The sequence below is a fragment of the Brienomyrus brachyistius genome, chromosome 11 (assembly GCF_023856365.1).
Source record: "Brienomyrus brachyistius isolate T26 chromosome 11, BBRACH_0.4, whole genome shotgun sequence".
In the NCBI taxonomy this organism is placed as follows: Eukaryota; Metazoa; Chordata; class Actinopteri; order Osteoglossiformes; family Mormyridae; genus Brienomyrus; species Brienomyrus brachyistius.
Window position 1 is genome coordinate 12,730,297 of NC_064543.1, and position 27,269 is coordinate 12,757,565.

The following is a 27,269-nucleotide window of genomic DNA, read 5'->3' on the forward strand; positions in this document are numbered from 1 at the left end:
TCCAACAACCCCAATCCTCGTAGAATTATATCAAGCGGTGACAGAGAATGAATTTTGGCGCTCTGACGTCAGGCCCACTCCCACAATGCCCAGCAACACGCATGCGCGTTGCGTGCACGAAAATTGGACAGCGATCTCAGAGCAAAGATGGCGGGTACCTCCGACCCTCTGGAAGATATGCTCTTCTCCGAGGTGGACGAAAAAGCTGTAAGTGACTTAGTTGGCTCGCTGGAGTCGCAGCTTGTCGGCCAAAGCAATCCAGCAGCCCCCCAAGCCGAAACCAGGAGTGCTGTGTCTACAGGCGCTGCCAATCACCACTTAGGAAGAATGCTACCTGCCCAAGTGGGCACTATACTGGAACAGCAACAACAACAAGGACAACATAAAGCTGCGCTAAATCAGGAGCCCAACTCTAAAGAAATCAGCTCCGAAAAAACTGTGATGCCGTCTTCGCTCAGTTCCATTGCACCTTTCGAGGAAGCTTCCATCACTTCTGGGACCGGAGTAAATGCGAGTAGCGGCTTGCAATCACATGGAGCATCTAGTAACACAGCGCACTCTGCATCTGGACTGGTAACTTTGCCATCTTCGCTGGTCAGCGTAAACGCCGCTAATAGGGGTTCTGTTCTGGGGTCGGGTGGGTCAGCGGCGGTCACGACGGAGACCGATTCTGCAAAAAACCACATCGCGTCCACCATACGGACTGCCCCCGCGGGAATACAGAGTTTAAACGGGAGCGACGGAGCGGCGGCGTTAGTTAGCTCTCCCACGAATACCGCTAGTCCTGCTGCTGTTGCGGGTTTCCAGCCCGGATCTGTAACCGTGTCTTTGGTTAATAACGTAAACACTGTCGTTAGCAGCAGCGGTAGTGCCGTTAACTCGAGCCAGACTCTGTCGCCTTGCGTCAATTCGACCACTTTTAGTGTGTCTCAGCCTGATTTCCCAGCATCGCAAACCGCGGTGACTCCGGATGGTGCTGGAGGGACCCCTACTATAGCCCTGCAAAGACTCCCGAGTCACATCATGGCCAGTATTTCACAGAATGGAAATGGCACTACAGCCCCGGCGCTTGGGCAGCAGGGTGCCCGCACGGGTCCCTCCGCAGCTACGGGCACTCCGCTAGTAAACCACAGTAAGAGCACGGATCCGAGTAATCCCATGTCCGACTCCCCCGTACAGGCAAAAATAACTGCATCGAACCAGCCTGGCGTCGTCAATTCGGCACCCAGCCCCATCACCTCTACTGTGACCGTTCCTAACCCTACAACCACGCAGCTTCAAAGTTCCGCCGTTAGTTCTTTGCCCGCATCCAGCAGTACTGTAACTCTCACCGCCTTGGCGAAACCCACTGTCAACATAGTAGGACAACCGGCGTCGACCACCGTGGGAATGATCAGATCCGGCAACCCCACGCCGCCGGCGATCATAGCGTCGCCGGCGCAGCCACAGCAGCTCCGACCAGGACTGGGTGCGACGCAGAGGATTGTGTCGCCGCAGCTGATCGTCAGGTCCCCTCAGCCGCAGACCACCATCCAGCTGCCTCCCGGGTTCACCATCCCGCAGGGTAAGAGCGCAGGGAAAAGTTTCACTCGCGCGTCGCCTTTGACATACTTCTAGTGGGGAGCGGTGATTTCTAAATGTTGTCACATCTCTTGTTTTTACTTGTAACTTGTGGCTGTTTATGCCTTGCAGTGCATTCTATTCTTAAGTGTGATCTCTAGCTAATTTCCAAGAAGAATGCGTCCCGTCAAACCTGATTGCTTTATTTAAACAATGACAAAGATATATGATGTTTTGCAGATTTTCTGTAACACCACTTCCTTAAAATAATCAATTCTGTACTTTAGTTAAGCTTACCATGTCACGTGAGGGACTCCATTAGGGAAACGAGATGAACAATTTGGGCGGGGGGGAGATTGCACGCGGGAGGAACATTTGCGTTCCGACGGTCACCTGCGTGACTGCACTTTGCATCCAAAGGAGCACGTCCGCATGTGAGCATTAAGCCATGTTTCGCCCTCACAGACAGGTGAATCCTTGCGTTCCTGCGCGCCCACGTGGGTGCTTGTTATAAATAATTCTGACTGCCAGCAAAGACAACCTGCAGCCGTCAGTTAACTACAAAGTGCATATTTCGTAATATTAAAATGCTTTGTGCACTTTACCGGAGCTGATATTACATTACACTGAATTCTATTAAAGCCGCACGGGTCACATGATATGTCTCGTTGAGTGGGATTTAGTCGCCCATGTCGTCAGGTGTTTTCAGCTGCCGACTGGGAAATAATGCCAAGGCCTCCTGTGGCATCACCTCTCCTTTTTCCCTTTTAAGTCATTCTCTCTTTTCAGTCCCAAGGATATCTTTACAAGGAGTGGGCTGAGATTCTGCTTTTGGGGGCCTGTTTTTATCTGACTGGGGATGCTGAGCATGTTCGTTATTATGGACGTAGGACTGCAGAATTTCAGCCGGACCAAACGCTCTGGGATTTGATCATTTCACCAGTCAGAGTAAAGAAAAAGAAAAGTTTGGCAGCGACTGTGTTGTTTCCAGATTTTTTTTTCCAGGGGCCATGCTTCTCTCACATTGTTGTTCTTATAAGCATTGACACTTGAAACATGGACTTAGTTTAGAGATTTATCTGGCATTTTTCTGACCTGATATCAGCAGGCAGCACAGCTATATTGCAAACAAATATTTAGGGTTCTCAGGAGCCCTGGAGTGTTTGACCTCAGTTGTTTCAAAAACACTCAGCTATGTAAACGTTCATCTCGCCTTATATGAACCGTCTGTTAAATTATGACATCAGTCGAGTAAATTATGGGGTCCCTGTATTGTAAGTTGTACATCTATTAGGCCTGTGATGCATCTTGCCCTGTGGTACAGAGATGTTTAGGCTGTGTACGTTTTCGGTTTTAAAAAGAAATCACGGCAGAGCACACTGATGGCGTACTTGGAAATGTCGCGCATTTGACTTGGTGTGGACATCGAAACTGGAGATACGCTGCCTGGGATCTTTTGAGTCGGAGGTGAGACGCATCACTGCTGCTTGGCCGGGCGTCCATGTGCACGACCCGCCGCGTTTCGGAAGGCGCTAGGCGAACCTGCTTATTTATTGAACAGGTGGAGGTGCCGTCGCTCACTTGACATCCGATCCCAATGTTCTGCGTGAAATATTTAGGGAGCCGATTTGGACGGAGCTGGGCGGCAGAGTGTGGGCGTTCGGGCGGCTGCACGTTTCTTCTCGCCTGCGCCTTTGCGCCGATCCACTGTCCCCATCGCCCTGGGCCCTTTGGCCGCAGCCATCAGCGCCACCTTGGCCTATTTGGTCACGCCCCTAATTTCACGATTGTTTGAGATTTCATGTATTGTGTCTCTGCTTAACAACTTAAAACGCAAGTGTTAAGTAGCTGGATATTTTATTGTGGAAATGCAGGTTAATTAGCTGTGTGTGCATAAGTGTTGGGGGGCTGAGTTTGAATCAGCTGTTCTGTGCTGACATCTAAATTTGAAGTCTTTTGATTATCCTTGTTCTCTCCCAGAGCATGCTGGAGTAAGCAGAGAAATAATCATCTCAAGTTACCGAAAGTTATCGAGAATTAAGCCGTTCTCTCCTTAGGGAGCTGCCTGGTGTGTTTTATTGCATACTGTACCCTGAATCATCCTTTTCCCAGCGATCTTTAATTTTATCTTTCTGCCTTGATAGCAGCACACTCTTATTTATATTTTTCATTGATGCCTTTTTTTCCTGAAGTTAATTAATTGTACCTGTATATACAACTGTGCGTTTTGTGGTAGAATTCTCCGCTATGCATCTTGACAACAGCAACGGACAATAGGCAAGCTTTGGGTTACACCTTCTGAAGCACTATACGCCGTCAGACTGTCCTTTCACAGAGTGCCGACTGCCCAAGTTATTCTTGCATCATTCAGGTTCGCCAGCTCCTGTAGTTAAGTCATGTAGCGGCAAAAAAGAGCAAAGATCAGAATGTGTTAATAGGGAGACGTGCCGCACACCTGTCCCCGACAGATGTGGATGTGTGTCGTTTCCTTGCTGCACACGCAGGCCGTCGATGTGACGGTAAGATAAGGTGCCAGCACTGGCTCGACCCTGTTTTCTGCATCGGGGCTGCAGGCTCGTTATGGAAGCGGGAAGTGGGGGGTCGATCCTCACTGTTTTTACGGGGTCCTTCCCAGTGATCCATCCGAAGTGCTCTGAAGATTTAGGAACAGCCATGCAAGTAGATCCTAAACCACACCAGTGAATTAACTGCAGATATTAATGTCATATAATATTAAAAGACAGAAGATTAAGGATTATCTCTTTAACCAGGGGAGATACATATTTACTCTTTTACTGCCTTTATGATGTTATATCCAGTATCCTGACCATGAGCTATGCTCTGCTGTTTTCCTTCCTGTTGTGAGGTGTGTGTGATTTATTGTGTTTTATGGGATTTCTCTTTTTTTTTCCCTTGTTGTGTGACATCAGGGGCCCATGGACTCTGTGTGACTGTGGCTGTGCCTTGTGCTTTCAGGCATGGTGTTGGTGCGTACGGAGATGGGGCAGCTGGTGATGGTTCCTCAGCAAGCTCTGGCCCAGGCTCAAGCTCAAGCCCAGGCTCAGGCCCAGGCCCAGGCCCACAGCAACATTTCTCCTCGCCCTGCCACACCCACCACCACAACCACCTTCAGAGTGACCACCACCCAGGTACACCAGCCTCACCCACTCCCTGTTTGCAGCTCTGGGCCCCGTGCCGCCCCGTGGCCTTGGGCCTCCCGCACTAGCTGGACCATGTAGGGTGTCTGGTCTTTCTTTAGGTTCCACACAGGTTAGAAAAGCGCTTCTTTATCTACCGACTGATTCTTCCTAAAATATTTTCATGTACTTACAGGGTGTCCTGCCTTTACGGCGACTAAAACGTTAAAATTTTTACGTGAATTAAATTCAGTTCTGCTTTCTGTCTCCTAAATGGTGACCCAGGAGGTCACATAAAAAGCAGAAACATATTAAAAATAGATGGATTAAAAATAAAGTTAACTGCAGTAGTACATGAGGGTTGAGTTTCTCATGAAGCGCCGGGCAAATGGGGCTGGGGGCCGAGCATGGATTTGATGGGAAGCGTCTGCTCAGGCAGGTGGGCAAAGGGTGTGAGTGCAGTCAGATTACACGCTTGAGGGTGCGTAGGATCCTGCCTGTCCCGCCAAAATGCCATCAGCCCCCTTCACAGTGGTGTGGGTGTCAGGTGACTGACCTGGCATCGGCCTGTTGTGAGGTTCAGCAGTGATACAGGACTGAGCTGATTTCTCGTCTGACCTCCTGGAAGGGAGGAAGGGGGACCCACCAGGCAGCCATGGCACTGGGGTGGGGGTCTCTATGAGAAGTGAGATCACTTTTGAAAGGCTGTTCCCTCAGATCAGGTCCTCTGATGAGAAACACCCCCCTCCCCAGGTCAGCCCGGTGACCGCTCTCGGATTCAGATGGATTGGTACAGATGCACCATGGGAGTCCTGTGGGGCGTGGTGGTCACCTAGCTCGCCTTCCAGAAGAGTGCTGTCTGGACCTGCTGTGTGTGACAGACTCTGGCTGGACAAGAATAGTTGAGCTGCCCCCCCGCCCCACTTCCTAGGAGATAATTACCTATACCGAGCTCTGGTTAGACATGCTCAGTCCATCCATCTTGTGCCTGGAAAGGATCACATTCTGGAGACTGACATGCTTAGATAAATTTGTATTTAATTGCTGCTGAGCAAAATGGAAAAATTGTGGTCCCAAGTGCAGTATTTAATACCTTAAGCTGCACATACCTGCTGAACACGCAGTGTGTGGATGACGCTTGGCAGTTTAAGAAAAAACCTTTTTGTGGTAATGGACCGGTAGATAAGTTTGACCTGTTGTTCAGATGCCACTTTCCTTCAGTGCTTACATTTGATCTCCACTCTGTCACCAACCGTTGACCTGGAGCTCTTCCGCACTTAAGGCTTTGCCGTTTGTAGCCGTACTTCAGACGGCCCCTGAGACGGCAGGCTGGCAGCGGAGTGAGATTATAAGCTGGACCCCGTGCTGTGAATGTGTTTCATATTGGTCATCTTATCCAAATTGCTGCATTCAGACTCTGTTGATAATATGTTAAAATGAATCTAAAAATGATTAAAGAAGCATACTTACCTGGGGATGGTGCTACAGTTCAAGGATATGGGTATGGTTATATCTTGGACAGGGACCAAGTGTATTACGGGGGGGCACACACATGATTTAAAGGTGCCCATTTGCCTACCCACATATTTTTGTATTGTGGGAGGAAAACCAATTACTTGTAGGAAAAAACACGCCACACTGGGAGTTGGATGGTTAGACTCCACACACAGGGATGTGTAAGGACTTGAACCATAACACTAGCGGTGTGTTGCAGCTGTGCTACCATAGAACCTTGTTCCAGGATTACCTAACTAAAGCCAGGCTTAACTCATCAGTTAAGGTTCCATTTGTTTGTCTTTTGTGGTATGAGTGAGGTGAGTGTTGCTCTACCTCACACTCTGACATAAGGCTTTATGATGCGGCTAAACGAAGATTCACAGTGGACAGTTATTGCCTTTGAGCCATATACTGATAACATGTTCATATTGAATACTGGAAGCTATGTCTATTGGGCAGGTGTACTGACTCGTGTCTCCAGTAGGGGGTCAACTAATATATTGGTAAAAAATAGGCTGCAGGTGTATCACCACTGATTATGTGTCCTTTAAACACTTCTGATGTGATGTGGAGCTCTCTCACTGGAGAAGAGCCGAGAATCTATGCCTCCATTAACTTATCAGTCTAACCTGGGATTATTAGTAAGTGTTTTGGGCTGTTCTAGGGTTTCTTCTGTGTCGGAATCTGTGTGTAGTTATGTATGGTAAAGGGAGCCTCATTTGTGTGAGTTTTATTCACAGAGGTTAGACTTGTGACGTGAAAGCGCCTGATTTGTGTTTCACCAAAACTAGAAACAAAATCCCACATTTACCTAAATGTACAAACTGTCCGCCCACACTGAACAAAAAGAAAATGTGGGAGGCTTCATTTTAAGATCCGAAAATGGAGAAGAAATTAACACAACAGTGAAAACTAAGCGTACAGTTTCGAGCAGCCAAAATCCAGAATGGACTGTGCAAAACTCATAATCCCTAATCAGACACAAAAACTCGCGTAACGTGACAGAAGTGTTGTTGGGTAGCCTTGGCGTGCTAATATGGTATTATGCCACACAAAATCCTTAGGGTTAGCCAGATTTTCGTGACATGACACGAGAAGGCATTCTGAGGTCTTTGGAAATGGGCTGTGGGCTCCTTGCCTCTTGCCAGGTCCCATATTTCCTGAGTGGGCCGGATCCGCCAGTCATTTTCGTCTGATCTTCTGAACAGCGCCTAATCCACCAGATCGATTTGGCGAGCCCAGTGCTTGCTTCAGAGGTGGATTTCAGACAGTATAAAGAGTCAGTCGGAGTGCTCTGGTGGTTGGTTGAAACAAAATCGCATGATTTTTTTACTTTCTAGACTATTCACATGTGGTTACTGTCATTTAAAAGGCTTCTTTACAAACACAAATTTAGTTTAATTTTAGCACTGAACGTCTGAGGTGATCTTTGCCTGCAAGTCTTTCAAAAGTAAAGCTTGACCTAAAGGTATTTGCAGGCTATTTTTTTTTGTGTTTCTCTATCAAAATATTGTTTTAGGCTTTTCCACATTCTCTGCTGGTTAGCATTTCTCAGGCCACAGGGGAGCCACAAGGGGGCGACACTCCCCACCTTTTCTGTCCATACCGGACCACTTGTCAATGCTTTGCTACCCACGACAGTGCGATGCTGACTCTCCGGAGTGCAACCCCGATGTGTGGCTGCTTTGGCACTTGGAGCAGAGCAGCGGGGGAAATCCTGCCAAGTCTGCTAAGCTCCTATCAGTCTGTACATTCATCCGAGTCTCAATCTTAACTTGCAGTCTGGTAAATTGGTTTAAATTACCACAGATAGATAAACGTAGCTTTGGAGCCACATTGTATGTAGATGCAGGCTAAGTGCTTTAGAGTAAATAAAGAATTTAAAGACTCTTCAGTGTCCTGTCATTAATGCTCCGCTAAGCAGAGGTGCTGGCTGTGCTCTGTAGGTTTAATCTTCTTTTAAAGGACAGGCTGCTCTGTTGAAGGCTTTAGCTTCCTTTATTATTCTGCCCGAGCTCCAGTGGGTCTGATACCAAATCCACCTTCTAACGCTTCCTGAAATGTGTACCGATGCACTTTAAGATGCTGTTGAAACGCATGGTGTTATGTGTATTCGATGTGTATCGTATGTGTATTTTAGTCTTCTATAGAAATTCATGCCCCCCCCCTTACTGAATTGAATGTAAATTGCAGATATTGCTACTCTAACCTCTAACATGGGAGTTTTATTTAGGTATGAGGCTCGAAATGCTGACACCACCCGTGCCGACAAAAGGTCACCCAGGGCCCTGACCCCCCAGGCTGCAATCTCATTCCCGGGCCCTGTTTGTGTTTGCGTCCCCTTGAATTATTCAGTGTTCCTTCCTCTTTTGGAGCGCTTCTGGTTGTGAATTATGTGATTTATTCAGCATTAGGGAGACTTTGGGGAGTTTTAACTGTAGTGAGTGAGTGATTAGAGTGAGATTAAAAAAGTTACGTCAAGGGCATTCAGTCTGTAGTCAGGGAGGTGTCACCAAGGAACAAGTGAAATTCAGAAAGATCCCCCCCCCCTCATAATCCGGTGTCTTGTGTTCCACAAGCACGTTTGTAAAAGGGGATATTGCAAAATCCATGGATCAGGTAAGTATTTAACCATTTAAACTGAAACTATCAAGATAGTCATTCTGCAAACAGCAAGTCACTGAATGATGACAACGAGCTTCACCCCCTTCCAAGCCGTAACTTAGGAAAACTTCTTGTCTAAGTATGAAGTGTGAGGGACCTTAGGCAGTTTCTGGGATGGGAAAAGCTCCATTTCACGGTTGCCTGGGTGATTGTCCATACAAACGATTATTGCAATAGTGTGGAGGAAAAACCTGGAAAACATAAAGCTGAGCGTGAGTCTGAACAATTTGAAGGTAAAAATGTCACACAAACCGTCCGCTGCGTTATTGTCATGTTCTAACTGCTTAAACTAGTCAGGTTGCAAGGGCTGGAGCCTGTTCCTGGCAGCACAAGGCAGGTGTGTACCCCTGACAGGATGCCAGTCCCTCGCAGAGCGCACACACTCCCATTGGGTAATTTTGAGACACTTCTTGGTCTGACTTTGGGAGGACCCCCCCCCCCCCCCCCCCCCCAGACAGTCCATGTATTGCTGTACCGGGTTCAAGGAGGGAGCAAAAACACTGACTTCCCGGGGCTCCCCCAGGACCGGGTTGGGAAACACATGTGATGTTCCTTCCCCACACCAAAGTATTAAGTAAAAGCTGCGTTTTACGTTTGGGCACTAGAGGGCACCATAGTCCGTCTTCTGCCAGTGCTTGTGGTTATGTGTTGGAAGTTAGTCCTCCTGCTCTCAGCCCAAACACCTCATTTGTTCAGATGCTTTGTAGCTCTGTTTCAGTACAGCCGTTTCTTACGTGTGAGTCATAGCTGGGATATTGGCCGTATCCCCGTACGTGCTTATATTTACAGGCCTGCCCATATGGAGAGCACGCTGTCCCAGGCGGGGGCCCAAGCTGTACAGTGTTTTTTTTTATGCACTTTTTTTTCTCAGCTCTGAAACTGTATATACAGTGTGGATCAATCGCAGGGGGTCAAAGGTGTTTTCATGGCAGAAATATTGAATAATGTTTGATTTTTATTTCAAAATAGAAATCAGATTAATGTCAAAGAATATGTCAGGAGTATTTGAGCTTGAGGTTATTCCCGTTTCACTTGTTAATCACCAGCATCACATGTGCCTCGTTTTTGAACAGTCTTTGCTCCAGGGCTCTGCTTTTCACCCATGTGTCCTGGAGCTCCGTCATCACGCAGGTGTCCTGCAGTTCGTGTTCTCTGTGCTCTCCAGCATCCGCGGACATAGCAGCCTCACCCTCTGAGGTGTCGGGTTCCCCCTGAGATTAACCCTGCGCGGATCCTCCGCGTGCGCTGCTTGGTTTGCCCAGTCTGAAATACTTTCTGTGTCACGCTACCGCAACCGTCTTCTGTAGTGTTGTTGGAAAGCGAGACGGAGGAATCGCGTTCTTATGCTGGGGAGGGACGGAGGTGGAATTTGGGACCTGACTCTGGCTCACCGCCCTTTCCCGTTGGGGGGACGGTTGGGGGTGAGATTTTCTTCCACACTCGTTAAATCATTTATCAGTACACTGTCTGATCGTTTTAAAAAGCAAACCGCGCCTTCGCTTTCATGTGAGTAATCTGTTGTGATGGGGCAGCCAACAGCTCCCCACGGCTGCCCCCCCCCCCCCATGCACCCAAAATCACAGAGAGACACGCTCCACAGTGTAAACTCTCCCATCACTGCCTGGAGACCTGCAGCTGGTGAGTGGCTCTGCAGGCCTGGCACATCCTGTCCGTTCCTGTGCCTGTCCCCTCCCCGCCCGCACACGCCCTTCTGGGCATCGCCCAGGGCTGTGTCGGATGCCGGTAGAACAATGCCAAGGGCTGCAGCCAGGAATAGAAGGCCCCGGATCCCCCCCGATGAGTGATTAGCCAGTCTGGCCCGCGAGATTCCAGCAGCGCCGCAGTCTGATGGAGTCTGTTCACACATCCCACTCTCTCTCCCTATCTGTTTCAGCAGGCCACTGTGACCTCCCAGGCCATCCGGCCCGGTCCTCCCGCTCAGGCCAAGGTGGTGCCGTCTCCTACTCCTGCCGGCAGCCCCCTCCAGGTGGCCCCGTCAGCCGCGGCTCCGGTGAGCAGTCCTTCCTGCGTCTTTCCTACTCCGCCAGCAGATGCTGCTGTCCCCCAAGCTTTATCAGTCTGCCTTTGGCTGTTTAGCCAGCGCGGGGCATGAATCGGCTGAAATTAAAGCCTGAAATTAAATGGCCTGTTTTCTGATAATCGGGGGTTAACTGTAACTTTTTCAGAAAGACCCGTAAGAACGCAGGGGGTCTGTCTCGGAGAATCGCAGGCAGCCCCTGTGAAATGGGGGAGGTGTCACATTACCCATCTGTCCTTCCCAGCCTTGCTGTGACGATGTCACATCATGTTTGTTTGTCCCCATCCAGAAGGCGGCCGTGATCGGGGGCCCGGTGGCGGCTCCCCAGCAGCCCCAGACGGTGATTGGGGCAGGACAGAGCGCCCCTCAGACTGCTGTGTCCGCCCCCTCTGGCCCGGGGGCCTCAGTTATCTCCCAGGTCTGTAAGGCAGTGCTTTTCACCACAGCTGTGATTAGATTTGACTTAAAGCCCATTCCCCTCCTCTTCCTGTGATCCCTCGTTCTCTCTCCCCTCATCTGATTCCACTCCCATCACACCGCCCGGCCCCTGAGTCTGAAGACCTGTCCCGGTGTCGGCCATCACATGCTTTTCTTGCCCCCAGGAGATGCAGGAGAATGTGAAGAAGTGCAAGAATTTCCTGGCCACCTTAATCAAACTGGCGTCCCACAACTCGCCCTCTCCGGAGACGTCCCGCAACGTGAAGGCTCTTGTGCAGGACCTCCTGGTGAGATAGCTTGGCTGGTGCCCTCATCCACGACTCTGGTGTGGCCAGGGTCCCATAGTGGCACTTTATGCCTATTTCTGGAGGGTTAGGGCGTTTCTGGGCAGCAGGTGGCGTCGTGGTTTAGATATTTTACTATGGTGTAGCAAGTTCAAATCAGATTTCTGCAGAGAAATATAGGGGGATAATGGGTGAAGGTGTTTTTTTGTATTGTTCATATAGATTATGGATTATCATATGAAGATTACCATTCCAGGCACTGTTATTTTTGAATTTGGTACTCTGTAATTTTTCTATGGTTGAATTCACTTCCTCATCCTGCCTGTAGATGGCAGCAGACACCACTTTTTGACACAATAACCTGCTGTCATGGATCAGCCTGTCGCTGTTGAATTACTATGGTGTTTTTTGGCTCCTGAGACCTGATAAACCCCAGTAAGGCTGCAGATCAGCTGAGAGGGGATCAGAAAGCCCATACTTTCTCATGGTTTTTCTTACGGTTCTGTAGTGTCTCGTAAGTTCAGATTAACGCTGCAGGAAGAAGTTCCTCACCCAGTTCCTTGGACCCTTTGCAGGATGCCAAAATTGAGCCAGAAGAGTTTACGAATCGGCTGCAGTCGGAGCTGAAGTCGTCCCCGCAGCCGTACCTGGTTCCCTTCCTCAAGGTGTGTGTCCCCCCAGCACACACACCACTGTACCCCTGACACGATGGGACCACACATGACATGACAGCTGGCATTATCTCACCGCCAAGCCCCTCACCCCCGGCCTGACCCTCAGAGTCCTCTTGCCAGCCACAATGATTGCCATTGGGGGGTGGATGACCTTTCAGTTCCGTCCTAGACATGATAATTCTGTAGGATTAAATTTGCTAACTGTGCTGTCAATCACTGCTATACCCAGTTTCCCATAGACTTAAAGCAGTCATTGGGAGTGATGAAGCTTCATGAACCAATTGCTGTATTTTCTAACACTAAACTTGGTGCAAGAAGTTTCATTTGGCCATCGCCAGTGATTGGCCGCTGCCATGGCACCACCTACTGTAGTTCTCCTGGCCTCATTTCAGGATCATTTACCTGTTGATGGTCTGTTTGATGGAAGCTGCCCAGACACTTCTTGGGTACTTGCTCTGTACTCCTGTCTCATTTCTCCCCTCTTCCCCATAAACAGAAAAGCCTCCCAGCCCTGAGGCTGTCGCTGCTGAACAGCCAGCAGTCCCTGACGCAGCCCCCCCAGGCCGTCCCGCATGGGGCTGCCCCCGTCGCTGCTGCTGCCGCCGCCGCCCCCGGCACGATGCCCACCATCGTCGCCAGCTCCACCATCAGGGTGCGGCATCCCAACAGCATGGCTGCCAGCGTGGCCACCGTCCCGCCAGGCGCTGTGCAAGCCAACGCGTCAGCCCTGGTACGTACCCCCACCCCCCATGCCAACGTGTCAGCCCTGGTACGTACCCCCACCCCCCATGCCAACGTGTCAGCCCTGGTACGTACCCCCACCCCCCATGCCAACGCGTCAGCCCTGGTACGTACCCCCACCCCCCCATGCCAACGTGTCAGCCCTGGTACGTACCCCCACCCCCCAAGCCAACGTGTCAGCCCTGGTACGTACCCCCACCCCCCAAGCCAACGCGTCAGCCCTGGTACGTACCCCCACCCCCCATGCCAACGTGTCAGCCCTGGTACGTACCCCCACCCCCCAAGCCAACGCGTCAGCCCTGGTACGTACCCCCACCCCCCATGCCAACGTGTCAGCCCTGGTACGTACCCCCACCCCCCAAGCCAATGCGTCAGCCCTGGTACGTACCCCCACCCCCCATGCCAACGTGTCAGCCCTGGTACGTACCCCCACCCCCCAAGCCAACGCGTCAGCCCTGGTACGTACCCCCACCCCCCATGCCAACGTGTCAGCCCTGGTACGTACCCCCACCCCCCAAGCCAACGCGTCAGCCCTGGTACGTACCCCCACCCCCCATGCCAACGCGTCAGCCCTGGTACGTACCCCCACCCCCCAAGCCAACGCGTCAGCCCTGGTACGAACCCCCACCCCCCATGCCAACGTGTCAGCCCTGGTACGTACCCCCACCCCCCATGCCAACGCGTCAGCCCTGGTACGTACCCCCACCCCCCAAGCCAACGCGTCAGCCCTGGTACGTACCCCCACCCCCCAAGCCAACGCGTCAGCCCTGGTACGTACCCCCACCCCCCATGCCAACGCGTCAGCCCTGGTACGTACCCCCACCCCCCATGCCAACGCGTCAGCCCTGGTACGTACCCCCACCCCCCATGCCAACGCGTCAGCCCTGGTACGTACCCCCACCCCCCAAGCCAACGCGTCAGCCCTGGTACGTACCCCCACCCCCCATGCCAACGCGTCAGCCCTGGTACGTACCCCCACCCCCCAAGCCAACGCGTCAGCCCTGGTACGTACCCCCACCCCCCAAGCCAACGCGTCAGCCCTGGTACGTACCCCCACCCCCCATGCCAACGCGTCAGCCCTGGTACGTACCCCCACCCCCCAAGCCAACGCGTCAGCCCTGGTACGTACCCCCACCCCCCATGCCAACGTGTCAGCCCTGGTACGTACCCCCACCCCCCATGCCAACGTGTCAGCCCTGGTACGTACCCCCACCCCCCATGCCAACGCGTCAGCCCTGGTACGTACCCCCACCCCCCAAGCCAACGCGTCAGCCCTGGTACGTACCCCCACCCCCCAAGCCAACGCGTCAGCCCTGGTACGTACCCCCACCCCCCATGCCAACGCGTCAGCCCTGGTACGTACCCCCACCCCCCAAGCCAACGCGTCAGCCCTGGTACGTACCCCCACCCCCCATGCCAACGTGTCAGCCCTGGTACGTACCCCCACCCCCCATGCCAACGTGTCAGCCCTGGTACGTACCCCCACCCCCCATGCCAACGTGTCAGCCCTGGTACGAACCCCCACCCCCCATGCCAACGCGTCAGCCCTGGTACGTACCCCCACCCCCCATGCCAACGCGTCAGCCCTGGTACGTACCCCCACCCCCCATGCCAACGCGTCAGCCCTGGTACGTACCCCCACCCCCCATGCCAACGTGTCAGCCCTGGTACGTACCCCCACCCCCCAAGCCAACGCGTCAGCCCTGGTACGAACCCCCACCCCCCAAGCCAACGCGTCAGCCCTGGTACGTACCCCCACCCCCCAAGCCAACGCGTCAGCCCTGGTACGTACCCCCACCCCCCATGCCAACGCGTCAGCCCTGGTACGAACCCCCACCCCCCAAGCCAACGCGTCAGCCCTGGTACGAACCCCCACCCCCCAAGCCAACGCGTCAGCCCTGGTACGTACCCCCACCCCCCATGCCAACGCGTCAGCCCTGGTACGAACCCCCACCCCCCAAGCCAACGCGTCAGCCCTGGTACGAACCCCCACCCCCCAAGCCAACGCGTCAGCCCTGGTACGAACCCCCACCCCCCAAGCCAACGCGTCAGCCCTGGTACGTACCCCCACCCCCCATGCCAACGCGTCAGCCCTGGTACGAACCCCCACCCCCCAAGCCAACGCGTCAGCCCTGGTACGTACCCCCACCCCCCATGCCAACGTGTCAGCCCTGGTACGTACCCCCACCCCCCATGCCAACGTGTCAGCCCTGGTACGAACCCCCACCCCCCAAGCCAACGCGTCAGCCCTGGTACGAACCCCCACCCCCCAAGCCAACGCGTCAGCCCTGGTACGAACCCCCACCCCCCAAGCCAACGCGTCAGCCCTGGTACGTACCCCCACCCCCCATGCCAACGCGTCAGCCCTGGTACGTACCCCCACCCCCCAAGCCAACGCGTCAGCCCTGATACCTACCCCCCCCCCCCCCCATGCCAACGCGTCAGCCCTGGTACGTACTATCAGGATGTGAGCATACAGATGGATGATCCTAGGTGAACTTCAAAGGTACAAAACTGAATCCCGTCTTAGATGGTGCTTAACCTGGTATTTTGGAGCAGCATCTTGTGCTTAGTGAGGAGGGCCGAGCGCCTCGGATCTCGTGCTTAGTGAGGAGGGCCGAGCGCCTCGGATCTCGTGCTTAGTGAGGAGGGCCGAGCGCCTCGGATCTCGTGCTTAGTGAGGAGGGCCGAGCGCCTCGGATCTCGTGCTTAGTGAGGAGGGCCGAGCGCCTCGGATCTCGTGCTTAGTGAGGAGGGCCGAGCGCCTCGGATCTCGTGGTTTCTGAGTGCTTAAGTAGTCAAAGAAAATGTTTTAAGCTATTTATTTGTGTAATAATAGACAATTTTGCTCAGAAAAAGTGCAATTTAACGTATATAAAATATAATGTAACGATGTTTAGTAGAGTCACAAAAAATCATATGTGCTTATTTCTATAGTTTATACCCTAAATATGACCCCAGTCATGCTCCCAAAACAAGTTCATTTAAAAGTTAGCTCAATATATTACCTTTAAAAAAACAAATGTTTGATGTAAAGACATAGTACAGTATCGCCATTTACAGTAATGTAAAATGAGTAAACGAACGGCATTGTAAACTTATTGACAGAAGTCATGTACGTAACCAAGGTACAGTTCAATGAAATACGTGAAGGAAACATGTATTTTACGTACAGGGTACAGCTATTCAATCATTTAAAAATGACGTAAAGACGTACAGAAATAAGTTGTAAAAATACTGTGCGTGCGCCAACCATGAAAGAGAACAGAAACACATACACACATTAAAAATATGTAATAATCAGTAGTATGGGTACTCACCAATGATGAATATTGATTTAAGATAATGATGATTATGAATTAGCTGTGCAGTACGGGGAAAATATGAAAATGACTGCAGAGCGTGAAAGAGGAGTTGCATCTCCTCAGAATCTCCCTCTTCAGGTGGGGGTTCGTGGGAGTGTTTGGGTTTGAATTTATGTTGACATGTACTTATTATTACAAAATAGTAAATTAACTATTTTCTAATATTCATGTAACCATTAGTGCTCCAAAGGGAATAAACTTTGCGAATGGGATTTGCATTGGTACCGTACAGGATGTGCATTAAAAGGAACATTTCCATAACAAAGCCACGTTTTTTAAGGGATTTGGGGATTTTCCCCAAAATCTTCATTAACTAAATGTTTCTTACCAGTTTTACACTTAAAAGCATGAACTTATAAATTACTACGAAAATTAAACATAAACACTTCTGTAGGGTATTTTGACGATTACGCACGAGGGCTGAATATCGTCTTTTAAGAGGCATTCGCACTGCAGTCTTGCTGTGGTGATATTTTAAACTCTGCTTTGCAATACTGACATACGACTGCATTTTTATTCACTTTTAATGTTTAGTGCTCACACACAATTGATTCTTTCTCTCTATTTGGACCCTCATGCGTTGTGTGCCGTCTTCCTCACGCAATATTGCCGAGTAACCGGAAAAGATAAATATAATCGATGCGATTTAATAAACGAGTAATCCAGTTTAATTAAGTAATTAAGCGTGTAATCGTGATGGCTCTAAAGTGAGTGAGGTATTGATTAGCTAAACAAGGTGGGGTAATGACCCTTTCAAAACATACAAGCGTTTACTGCAAAAACTGGGGTGACTCTAGGGGAGGTTCTGAAATGGTTATTTGACAGGCTCTGACAGAGACATCATTGTTCTTAAACAAACATGAAGATCATTTAAGCATCATTTTCTATTGTACAGTAATTTGCATCCTCACACTGGGTCAGTTGTTTTCTTGCTCTGCATGACAAATGAACTCCCCTCTTTTTTTTGTTCCAGAGTATCAAGAGAGCAGGTGTTCAGGGCACCCCAGTCAGGATGCCTGTGGTCATCACACAGGCCGTTCGGGCTCCAGGTACGGTTCTGTGTTCAGTGCTGACACGCGCACGGACTCTGACACTCGCGGACGGACTCTGACGCCCGCGCACGGACTCTGACGCCCGCGCACGGACTCTGACGCCCGCGCACGGACTCTGACGCCCGCGCACGGACTCTGACGCCCGCGCACGGACTCTGACGCCCGCGCACGGACTCTGACGCCCGCGCACGTGCGGCATCCCGCCCACAAAGTGACTCAGAAGCCCACAGGCGCTTGCTTGTGTGGAGGAGATTTACCTTAATCAGCTGAATCACATGACACTGATATCGCCGACCTGAAAGGCCAGCTGTGCATGTGTAAATATAGCAAATATAGCGGCGTCGGCTTTAAGTTCCGCTGGCTCACTCCGCTCTGGGTTATCCGTAGGTGGCTAAAAGTCCTCGACATGGACTGCAGGAAGTCACTATAAATACCTCCTGCCTTTTGGCGAGAAACATGCCTGTTGAAATCAAGTTTAAATTCACTCTGTCTGTCTGGGTGCCTCCCCGTAAACGTGTCTCGGGGCTCTGGGGACCTGCAGCCTCTTTGAGCCTCAGCGATATTGACAGTGTGGCGTGTTTCGTACGCAAACCTAGGGAGAATTCCCCGCTGCAGTCTTTACTCTCTGCTATATGTGTGTTTGTCTTTTTTTTTAATAAATGCCCATCCTCTGTGGAGTTTACACAAACTGTTAAAGGTATTCCTGTAGCAGAGACAAGCCGTTTGACAGAAATGCTAATGGACAGCTTGTGATAATGATGTTTTTATTAATTTTTCGTATCACTCTCCTAGGTGCAATATTAAAGGGGCCAGCAATCCAGGCAAACAAAAGTGCTGCTGCCTTTGCTGTCCAAGGCTCAGCCAATCAGAAAAACAAGCTGAACGACCCTGGGGGCGGTTCTTTCAGGTATGCCACATGCAACAAGGGTCTATTCCTGGGGACCGGGGCATGACATCCCACGTGTCACCACCAGGGGGCAGCATTTCACAGAGATTAAATATGGGCCTGTATGTCATGTGAAAGCAGTCTTTTTTTCCCTCTGTTCTTTAATTGCTACCAGTGATTCTTCTTGTGCCATGTAAAGCACAGTGTGAGGCTCTGAGTGCATACAGAAACGCATTAACGATCCATCATAAGGTGAGGAGAGGCCAAGTCCCCCACATCAGCAGTCCTTTGAAATCTTTATTTTCTGTCCAGATTCAGTTTGTATAAATGGTTCATATAAATTGAAAAACTTTACAGAGAAAAATGCTATTATTTGTCACTTACTGCAGGTTAATGATAGGGAACTCATTACACTTGGATGCAGTGAACTGCTGTCCAATTCGGGGTGTATTATGGCCGTACTTGCAGTGCATTGTGGGACGTGCTCTAGATCGCTGTCATCCCACTGGGTTGGAGCAGCCATTAGGGCCATGGCTATTGGATGGTGGGTCCCGTGGCCCTGGGGGGGCGGGTGACTAGAAGGGTGTGTCTTATGGGGGTGGGGGATGGCTGGGGGGTGTGGTTTGAGGTGTTGAGTAACATGCTGGTGTGATCGGCTTCCCAGCATCTGGGCGGGATCCTGCCGTCTCGCTCCTGGTAATGGTCCATGCCCCCTGGGGGCAGGGTGATTGATAAACCCATACATCTTTAGCGACTTTGATAATTAAGCTGTCAGGACTGTTCGTCTTTCTCCCCAGGCCCCCCCTCCCAGTTATTTTAGTAATGAACGTAACCCCATCTGCTGTCTTTCGCTTTAAACACAAATGGAGCCTCTTTTTTTTGTTCTTCCCATTAACGTTGAAGCGGGTTTAATTGCCCGAATCCCCTCGCGTCTCAGTGCCGATTGGATTTGGCGCCATGGTGGACTCGCGGTCCCGCCTTTGTGTGGCAATGCGTAACCCCTCGCCCCCGCAGGGGCTGCAAGCAGACCGCCCTTTAATGCGGGACAGCAAACGCAAACATCCCGGACCAAACCACTGTGCCCTTGGGGGGGGTGGTTCAGTGGCACTTTGGGGGTTTGAGACCATGCTGCTGTTTATTTTCGCTTTCACGCACCGTTTGGTCACTAATTTCCCCCCTCCTGTGGATGCCGTAACCTTCTGTAAGTGTGCCGTATACAGTAGTGGGCTGTGATGGCCGCTGTGTCCCCGTGCAGCACATAACACCCCCCTCTCAGGGACGTGGGATGCATCCCCGGTTTGTAACGGTAAAAAACAGCAGAGCTCGACTGGCCACATTCCAAAAACAAATGGCCCAGCGTATCACACCAGGAAAGGACTAGTCACTGATTCCCAGTGAAGCTGTTAGGGTATAGCACTGGACTTATCGTACCTGAGGACCATATCCTGCAGGAGCAGTCGGTCACGGGTCCCAGATCGGTGTGGGGCCCCCCCCGGCTTGAGGGCCCGACACCCTCCGCATGACCACAGTCGTGTTTATGCTGCTGAGTAGAAACAGATGCTCTCCACGGAGCCTCCTGGTCCACTCGCCTCATCAGCTGCGAATCCCAGGATCGCGTTTCCATCTCTCCCCGTCTCAGTCATAACAGCGGTGTCCCGAAACCGCTCCACACATCCCAGCTCATCCGCTCAGGGGCAGGTCCCTCCTACTAACCAAAATCGCAAACAGGCTCCTAGTTTTTATTTTATTACACCTTGCAGCCTCGCACAGGAATCAGGTTATAATTTATTTATTTGCTTTGCACACTTTCATCCAGAGACACTTGGAGAGCTTGACCCACTTTGTGCCGCTTGTTTATTCCTTTATTTTTTTTAGCTCAGCTTCAGCTGCCTGTCCTGGGACTTGCAATGAAGACTTTAGGTTAGACTGTATCCTGAAGGTTTACCGTGCAGTTTTGACGCTAACCTCGGGTTTGGCTCTCTTTCTGGGGTGTAAGCTCTGGTTTGGCCCTTTTTCTGGGGGGGGGGGGGGGTTAACATGGCCTTTTCTTCCTCTGACAATCTATTGAAACCCCTTTGGGCTGAAACAGTCTGTCGCGTTTCCAGGAAGGACATTGGCCTTTTGAACGCTAAGAGGCTAATTGACGTTTAATATTAGTGTTTAGCTGTCTGTAGAAGTTTCCCTGGTATGGGCCACTGTTGTCTTTTAAATCACAGCAGTGTAAAATAGTGTATTTAAGCACTTTGGATGAAATAGGTTGTTATGTAAAATGATGTTTAAATAGCCGGAATGGAGACCTGCATGCCTGCATCGGTATGGTGAAATGGTTCCTTTGAGATTCTTCGTTTTCTCTAGATCAGACTGGAAAGGCGGCTGCACCTTTCTGAGGGGGCAGAACCTTTAGTCTCCATAGTCGTTTGGTGTCAAACATCTCAGTTCATCTTTTTCCCTCCGGTTCCCGACGTGACGTTTTTAACAGCGATGAAACTTGCATATTATACGTCTCGCCATGAGATGAATGAGATCATCGGGGACTGGGTTTTAATTTCATCGTGACGGAGCAGTCAGCGGGTCGCTCCAGTTTTATCTTGCAACATGACGTTTCCTGAAATGGGGGCTCCCCCCTACCCACCCACGGATAACCCCCCCCCCCCACGACATCACAGCCCTCTTTTATTCACTGCAGGGATGACGATGACATCAACGACGTGGCCTCCATGGCCGGGGTGAACCTGAACGAGGAGAGTGCCCGCATCCTGGCCACAAACTCGGAGCTTGTGGGCACGCAGATCCGATCCTGCAAGGACGAGGCCTTCCTGCCCACGGGGATGCTGCACCGACGCATCCTGGAGACGGGTACCTGCCTCGCCCCCCCCCTCCGCCGGCTCGCTGGCCTCTTACTGCGTCTTGAGGCCTCACACATTAGTCACACATGCAGCACAGTTATTTAAGATGTTTGTGCACCAGCCTGGAGCAGCGCACTGGCCCAGTGGGTGGCGCTGTGGCCTCAGGCTCCCAGGTTTATGGGTCGAATTCTGCCCCCAGTTCTGTGTGGGTTTTCTGTGGGTTACTTAAACGGTCCAGAACATAAGGTCGAAGTGAATTGGTGTCTCTGAATTACTCTGTGTGTGTGTGTGTGTGTGTGTGTGTGTGTGTGTGTGTGTGTGTGTGTGTGTGTGTGTGTGTGTGTGTGTGTGTCTGTCCATGGTATCGCTCTCGTGCCCTTTGCTTCTTGGGATACACGTAGCTTGTACTCCACTTGTCCACATGTCAATATGGTCACATATATACACACGTTATCCATGCACGCATACGGCGATGGTCTTCCAAGGCTTTCAGCAGTGAGATTCCAGCAGAACTACTGGAAACACCTAGTAATGGAGTCAATTCCCTGCGCATGTGCAGTTCACATAGCGACACACAAAAAGTCCACTAGACCCAAAATCTCAGCATTCCTGATGAAATCTGTCACATGCATTGTGTGGACGGCAGGCAGGTAAGTGGGCTGTCAATTAGGATGTTACCATGCATTGTAACCTTCATACTGCAAATGAAATACGAATTGGCATATAGAGGTTAAAATGCACACTAATCTCTTGTCAGATCAGCACAAACTCAATCTGACTCAATCTGATTGAGTATCTGGGATGTTTTGGACTAATATAATTTAAGTATGAAAATTGTAGATGTAAGTAATAAAAATCACTAAACGTACTACAGCACAAACATAAAAATACACTATAAAGAATGTTATTTAGTACTTTGTTAATCAAAGTAGCCAAGTTAGTGGTGTAATACAATAGCAAAAAATGACATGTGAATGGGCATGATGTTATCAGTGTTGCCTTATCTGTGATATGAATTGTGATGGTGATATTTCTGAAAATAAATGATAAACACATTAAACATACCTGTAACTTGGTAAAATAAGGCGGACAATGAATGCCTTAAGCACGAGAATTGATGGATGATTCAAATGGCACGTAGAGGACGTGTGTTCGTCTTGCATTTGGGCCGCTCTCGGACGAAACAAAACACTCGGGTAACCGGAAACGCCATTTGGAATATCTCCCCCGGTTTGGATAAGTGCCAGTTCAGGTAGGAATGTCGTGAAACGTAGAGACGGGTGAATAGTCACACACAGGAAGTCGCAGCGCCGAAAAGGTTTGTGAATTTTAACGGCGGCAGTTTATCGAGTGTAGCATGACGGAGGGCTTTCTTGAACTTGCTTTGTTTGTGCTGTCAGATGCAGTGTCTCCTGGTTCACTTCTAACACACAGCGCTGTCCTGCCTCCTGTTTTATAACCAGGGATGTGGGTTACAAGTCTATTTTTTTCCTTATCAATCGTTTGACAGTGGAGACAAATTTGTCTAAGCGTGATATATATTGTACATTGCTGCTGCCGTTCTGTTGGTGTCTGATGCTTTTAGAATTAGTCTGGTTTGAATGTGTCCACCTTCACTATATGTAAATTTAACTGTAATTTCAAAAATCTCTTCCCCCTCTTGATTAGGTATTCTTGGCGTACAAACGAGAGCCTGGGGTTATGTGCTTTTGTTTTGCGTCTTCGTTTGGTTGTTATCCTGTCGCCTGGGGCGGCCGCATGTTTAAAAATGTAAATCTGACTTGGGGGGGCTCTCCACAGGTCTCCCATGGTGTGGCTTGTTGGCAACTGTGAGGTTTGGCGCCCCCTACTGGTTGATGACATTTCTGCCAGCTTGGTTCTGCCAAACAGTCAAATGGCCAGAGCCTGATCAGGGCAGAGTTAGGTGCAGTGGTGCATTGGACTTGAGTCCAGTTAATGTTATGTGTACCACATATGAGCTATGACCACCCCTCCCATTGTTACCCTATTTGGAATGACCTCTGAATCAAACTGTGGGTCTCCTCCTTTCACATGTCGGCCATACCACCTAGGCGGGGTGTAAAGCAACTTCTCTTGATACAAATTCTGTGTCTTCTGCCTTTTTGGTGCGAAATCGCCTAAAATCTATATTTTGGAGCAGGGGTGTCCAATCTTACCCGCAAAGGGCTGGTGTGTACGCAGGTTTTTGGGGTAACCTGTAGGTCAGGTGTTCACACCCAGGTGTGAGGACTCTTCAGCCAATCAGTCCTTTAATTAGTAATCTGATTAGGGAGTTACAGCGAAAACGCGCATACACACCGACCCTTTGCAGATAAGATTGGACACCCCTGTTTTAGAGGATAAACAGCCAGAGAATAATTAAATCTAATCAGCCAATCAAGCTTGCACGCATGCAGCCCCACAGCAATTAAGCGTAACCCCCCCCGTGCCCTTTAAAGTGGGTTGTGCCATCCTGAGGAACCTGTCCTGTTTCCCTCTGAAAGACGGCCCAACGGTTTCCCTCCTTGGTGCTCCCTGGCGGAGAAAGCAACATGCCGGAGCGCCTGTCCACCGCAGCGTCACCCCCCCATGGCCGTGTCTGTGGGACTTTGTGTTGGTTTTCCTTGACAGGGAGGGATATCAGCCCAGAAGGTGTTATCATTCGTAACCCTAACCCTTTTATCGTTACTTAATTTCCCAATTAATCTGTGTTTTTGCATGTTGCCCCCTCCTTCTCTGGCATTTCAGCTGTTAACGAGAACAAGATGATATACAGGGCTTACTTTAAATAACCGGCGTGTTTTACTTAAAACACTGCCAGAAACACAATTATGTTAATGCAAAATTTAAAAGGAAATTCAGAACGTAACCTGCCCAATTTCGGACTCTGCAGTGTAACTCAAACTGTGAATCGCTTTAAGGGAACTTAATTATCCTTTAAATTGTGCTCTGGCCAAACTGGCTCACGCCTCATGAGGAGCCTCTCACTGCTTTCATATTTACCTTTTAAGTCTGAAAAGCAGGGTTCGAGGATGTCAGCTGACTGCTGCAGCTCTGCCGGCTGTGTGAAATTCCTCGGAGTCTCACTGCGTCACCACGGCAGCGTCAGAAACTGCAAACTTCTGCTCCCAGCAAGCCGTCATAGAACTTCTATAAAGATTTGTATTATCTGAAACACAATTATTTGTCAAAAAGTAGGCAAAAGGTATCAGGATATTGTAGTTCATCTGATCGAAATCCAAAGCTTATCAACACAGGCCATTGTCCATTCCCATGATTGCAGTAGCAGGAAGGGGCGGAACTTTTCCGAATCAGAATCCTTTTTAATGACCCCACAGCTGAGGATGGCGGACTTTGCTTTCGGTACAGTAGGCCGGTAGGAAAGCTGAAATCAACATTGTCCTTATTAAACATAGTTAGATGGCAACATCACGTTACACGATCAGCATGCCAGAAAGAAGAATCAGTGACTACCAGGACAAACATTGTTCACCCGTACCACAAGCCAAAATTCAGAAGTTCTCACAGGCAATATTTTACCAGATCATCACAGGAGATTTCAGCGCAAATGTAACCTCTGTTATAATGATTACAAGAGACACTGCACTTTTACAAGATGAATGTTGACAGGAATCATTGTAAGTCTGTGACGTGTTTTTTTTTTTTGGTTTGCCTTAATTGAATGGATCATCTCGTAGTATTTAGCTGTTTCATACAGACGTCGTATAATTTCCTGATTACCATTGAGCCTGAATCTCACTGAGTGCCTTTCTGACTTGGTTGCAGCCAAGAAATTTGGGGTGACTGAGGTGCCAGCAGAGGCTGTCAGCTTCATATCTCACGCCACGCAGACCAGGCTGCGGACGATGCTAGAAAGGGTGTCTGCCATTGCACAGCACCGGATGGAGACGTGTAAGGTAAGGGGTGTGGCTGTGAGCCTCACCGACGCCCCTGGTGGTGGCCATGGCGCCTGCTGGTGGCTGTGGGACTCACTAGGGCCCCCACAGTATGACAGCTTAGCTCTGTCATTCCCAGAAAGCATAATGCTAAATATGACCCCCCCCCCTTTACACTACACCTCCTTTTCAGTGTAGAGTTTTTCTCTAAGAGTCACAGGCTGTGATTTATTTCTGGCTGATTTACTGCTGACTGGGGAATTTAAGGACCAATCCTAAGTCTGTGTTTGATCGGGGATCGGGGCAGAATGTGCAGCATTTTTCAGTTTGGATGCGGCGATAAATAATACATGAATTTCGCATCTTTAGGAACAACCATAATAATGCTGGTCTGGTGTCTCGTGGTGGGTTGTTATAATGAAGTATTCCTGTCTTTTTTTGTTTTTTTTTTTGTTTCTAAACGAGAAATTTAATCTGTATTAAGTCACGCTGTTGACATCAGCGAAACACACAAGCTGTTCGAGAAACCGCAAGATAACAGGCTGTGGCCTTCAAACAGGCGGGGGAGGCGGCTGGGGGGTGATGCTGGGGGGGGGGGGGTTAGGGTTACGGCACCGTGCTTGGAACAGGAGAACAAAGGCGGGGTTGCGGTGTGTGGGGTGGGGGTGACTGGAAAAACAAGCTCACAAATAAACAATTAGGGCCTAAGCGCGAGTCACTTAGAAATCTCAGACCTTCATCAGAAGACGTTAAACCCGGGAGGGGGGGTGGGGGGGCGAACGGTGGCGATGGCTCACGCTCAGCGGCCAGTCTCCTCTCTCCACAGGATGCCGAGCATCACGAGCAGTCGACGGACGTGCGGTCGCAGCTCCGCTTCTTCGAGCAGCTGGAGAGGCTGGAGAAGCAGCGGAAGGACGAGCAGGAGCGAGAGATCCTGTTAAAGGCCGCCAAGGTACGGCCCCTCTTCACTTGTGATCCTGAGACGTCATCGCTCCCCACGTGCCAACGCCGCACGGGTCCGACAACCACACACCACGCACGCGCCCCTGTGCCAGGCTCCCGGCTTCTCTCCTGCCGGGCCGGTTCCCCTTCAGCTCCCCCAAAGCGGTGGTTAGCTGTCCACGGTAGCGTGCACGGACACATTGCCGTTGACCTCAGGGGTATAGCCGTTCCAAGGCCCGTTTCCCAAAACTCAGAGGGAAGTTAAGCACTTAACTCCTCATTAATTGCCGTAACTAGAAGTAAATCTCAAAGCCCTTGGTTTCCATTTCAGGAGGCCATTTGATTAAGGAAGCCCTTCAAGACCACAAATGACTTAAATATTTCACCGTAATCATGGGTTTGCCCGCAGGTGCTCGAGGCAGCCTTTTTGGGGGCCACTTGTGGGGTTTGTGGGTTAGTGTGGGCCTGATGAACAGACGTCAGGTCCGAGGAGCGATGCCGGACCGCATTTACCCTACAGACGACCCGCTGACTCTCCGTTCTGGGTCTCCTCATTTTGTGCATCTTTTCACATAGGACAGATGATCTGGGCGGATGGGATTTTCTCCCAGTCAGGTAAATCCCACCCCATTTTTTTAACTGGTTACTCTTGGGTTAAGCCAGATGGTAACTGGTGTGTGATCATCCCGTCTTCCAAGGAGTTTAGAGGCATTTCTCTTACAATTTCTTCACGCCATAAGGAGGTGCAGCAGGGATGGAAAAGAGGTCATAGACACCTATTACCCAGAAAGCCCTGGTCCGTTAGAGGCCCCCCCCCCTTTTTTTTTAAATTGCTGTAGATGTTTTCAGCTGAAACTTTTTGCCTACAGATACTGTTCTTTTACACTGGGAAGTACGGCATCGTTACTGAGGGATTTACATGTCTGGGCCCTGGGTTATCGGAGACGCACGCGGGCCGCGGAAGGCGAATCTGAGGCTGCACATTACTGAAGGGCTGTTCCGTACCTTGAGCTTAATGCCAGGCTTCTTCCACAACGGCGTGAGGCAGTAGTCCTCTAGGTGCGATGGCCCCCGGGCAGGAGGGCGCAGCTGTCTGACGCACCCAACACGGGCGGCTCTGAGCTGAGCCCCCTCACTGCAGATGGATGGCAGGGTCTAGATGGGCTCTCCAGCGCTGGAGACTGAGTGCTCCACCTTAGAGGCGCACTTCATTTCAAAGCTCCACCTAATTTGTTTCACAGAAGAATAT

The 27,269-nt window shown here is 50.4% G+C and overlaps 1 protein-coding gene across 3 annotated transcripts in view; it reads left to right on the forward strand.

Moving 5' to 3' along the window:
• Window positions 1-14: 14 nt before the first annotated feature.
• LOC125751870 (transcription initiation factor TFIID subunit 4-like) overlaps window positions 15-27,269 on the forward strand; it is a 56,888-nt gene continuing 29,633 nt past the window's right edge. Inside the window, exons 1-12 of one of the 3 annotated variants that reach the window (XM_049031262.1) lie at window positions 15-1,564; window positions 4,537-4,709; window positions 10,753-10,869; window positions 11,186-11,314; window positions 11,499-11,621; window positions 12,194-12,283; window positions 12,789-13,022; window positions 17,372-17,447; window positions 18,243-18,357; window positions 21,023-21,192; window positions 24,969-25,099; window positions 25,905-26,030. In XM_049031262.1, the coding sequence (XP_048887219.1) occupies window positions 148-1,564; window positions 4,537-4,709; window positions 10,753-10,869; window positions 11,186-11,314; window positions 11,499-11,621; window positions 12,194-12,283; window positions 12,789-13,022; window positions 17,372-17,447; window positions 18,243-18,357; window positions 21,023-21,192; window positions 24,969-25,099; window positions 25,905-26,030 (2,901 nt within the window). In that variant the 5' untranslated portion in view covers window positions 15-147. The remainder of the gene's footprint in view (window positions 1,565-4,536; window positions 4,710-10,752; window positions 10,870-11,185; window positions 11,315-11,498; window positions 11,622-12,193; window positions 12,284-12,788; window positions 13,023-17,371; window positions 17,448-18,242; window positions 18,358-21,022; window positions 21,193-24,968; window positions 25,100-25,904; window positions 26,031-27,269) is intronic. The other 2 variants (XM_049031263.1, XM_049031264.1) reach the window with 2 other exon arrangements.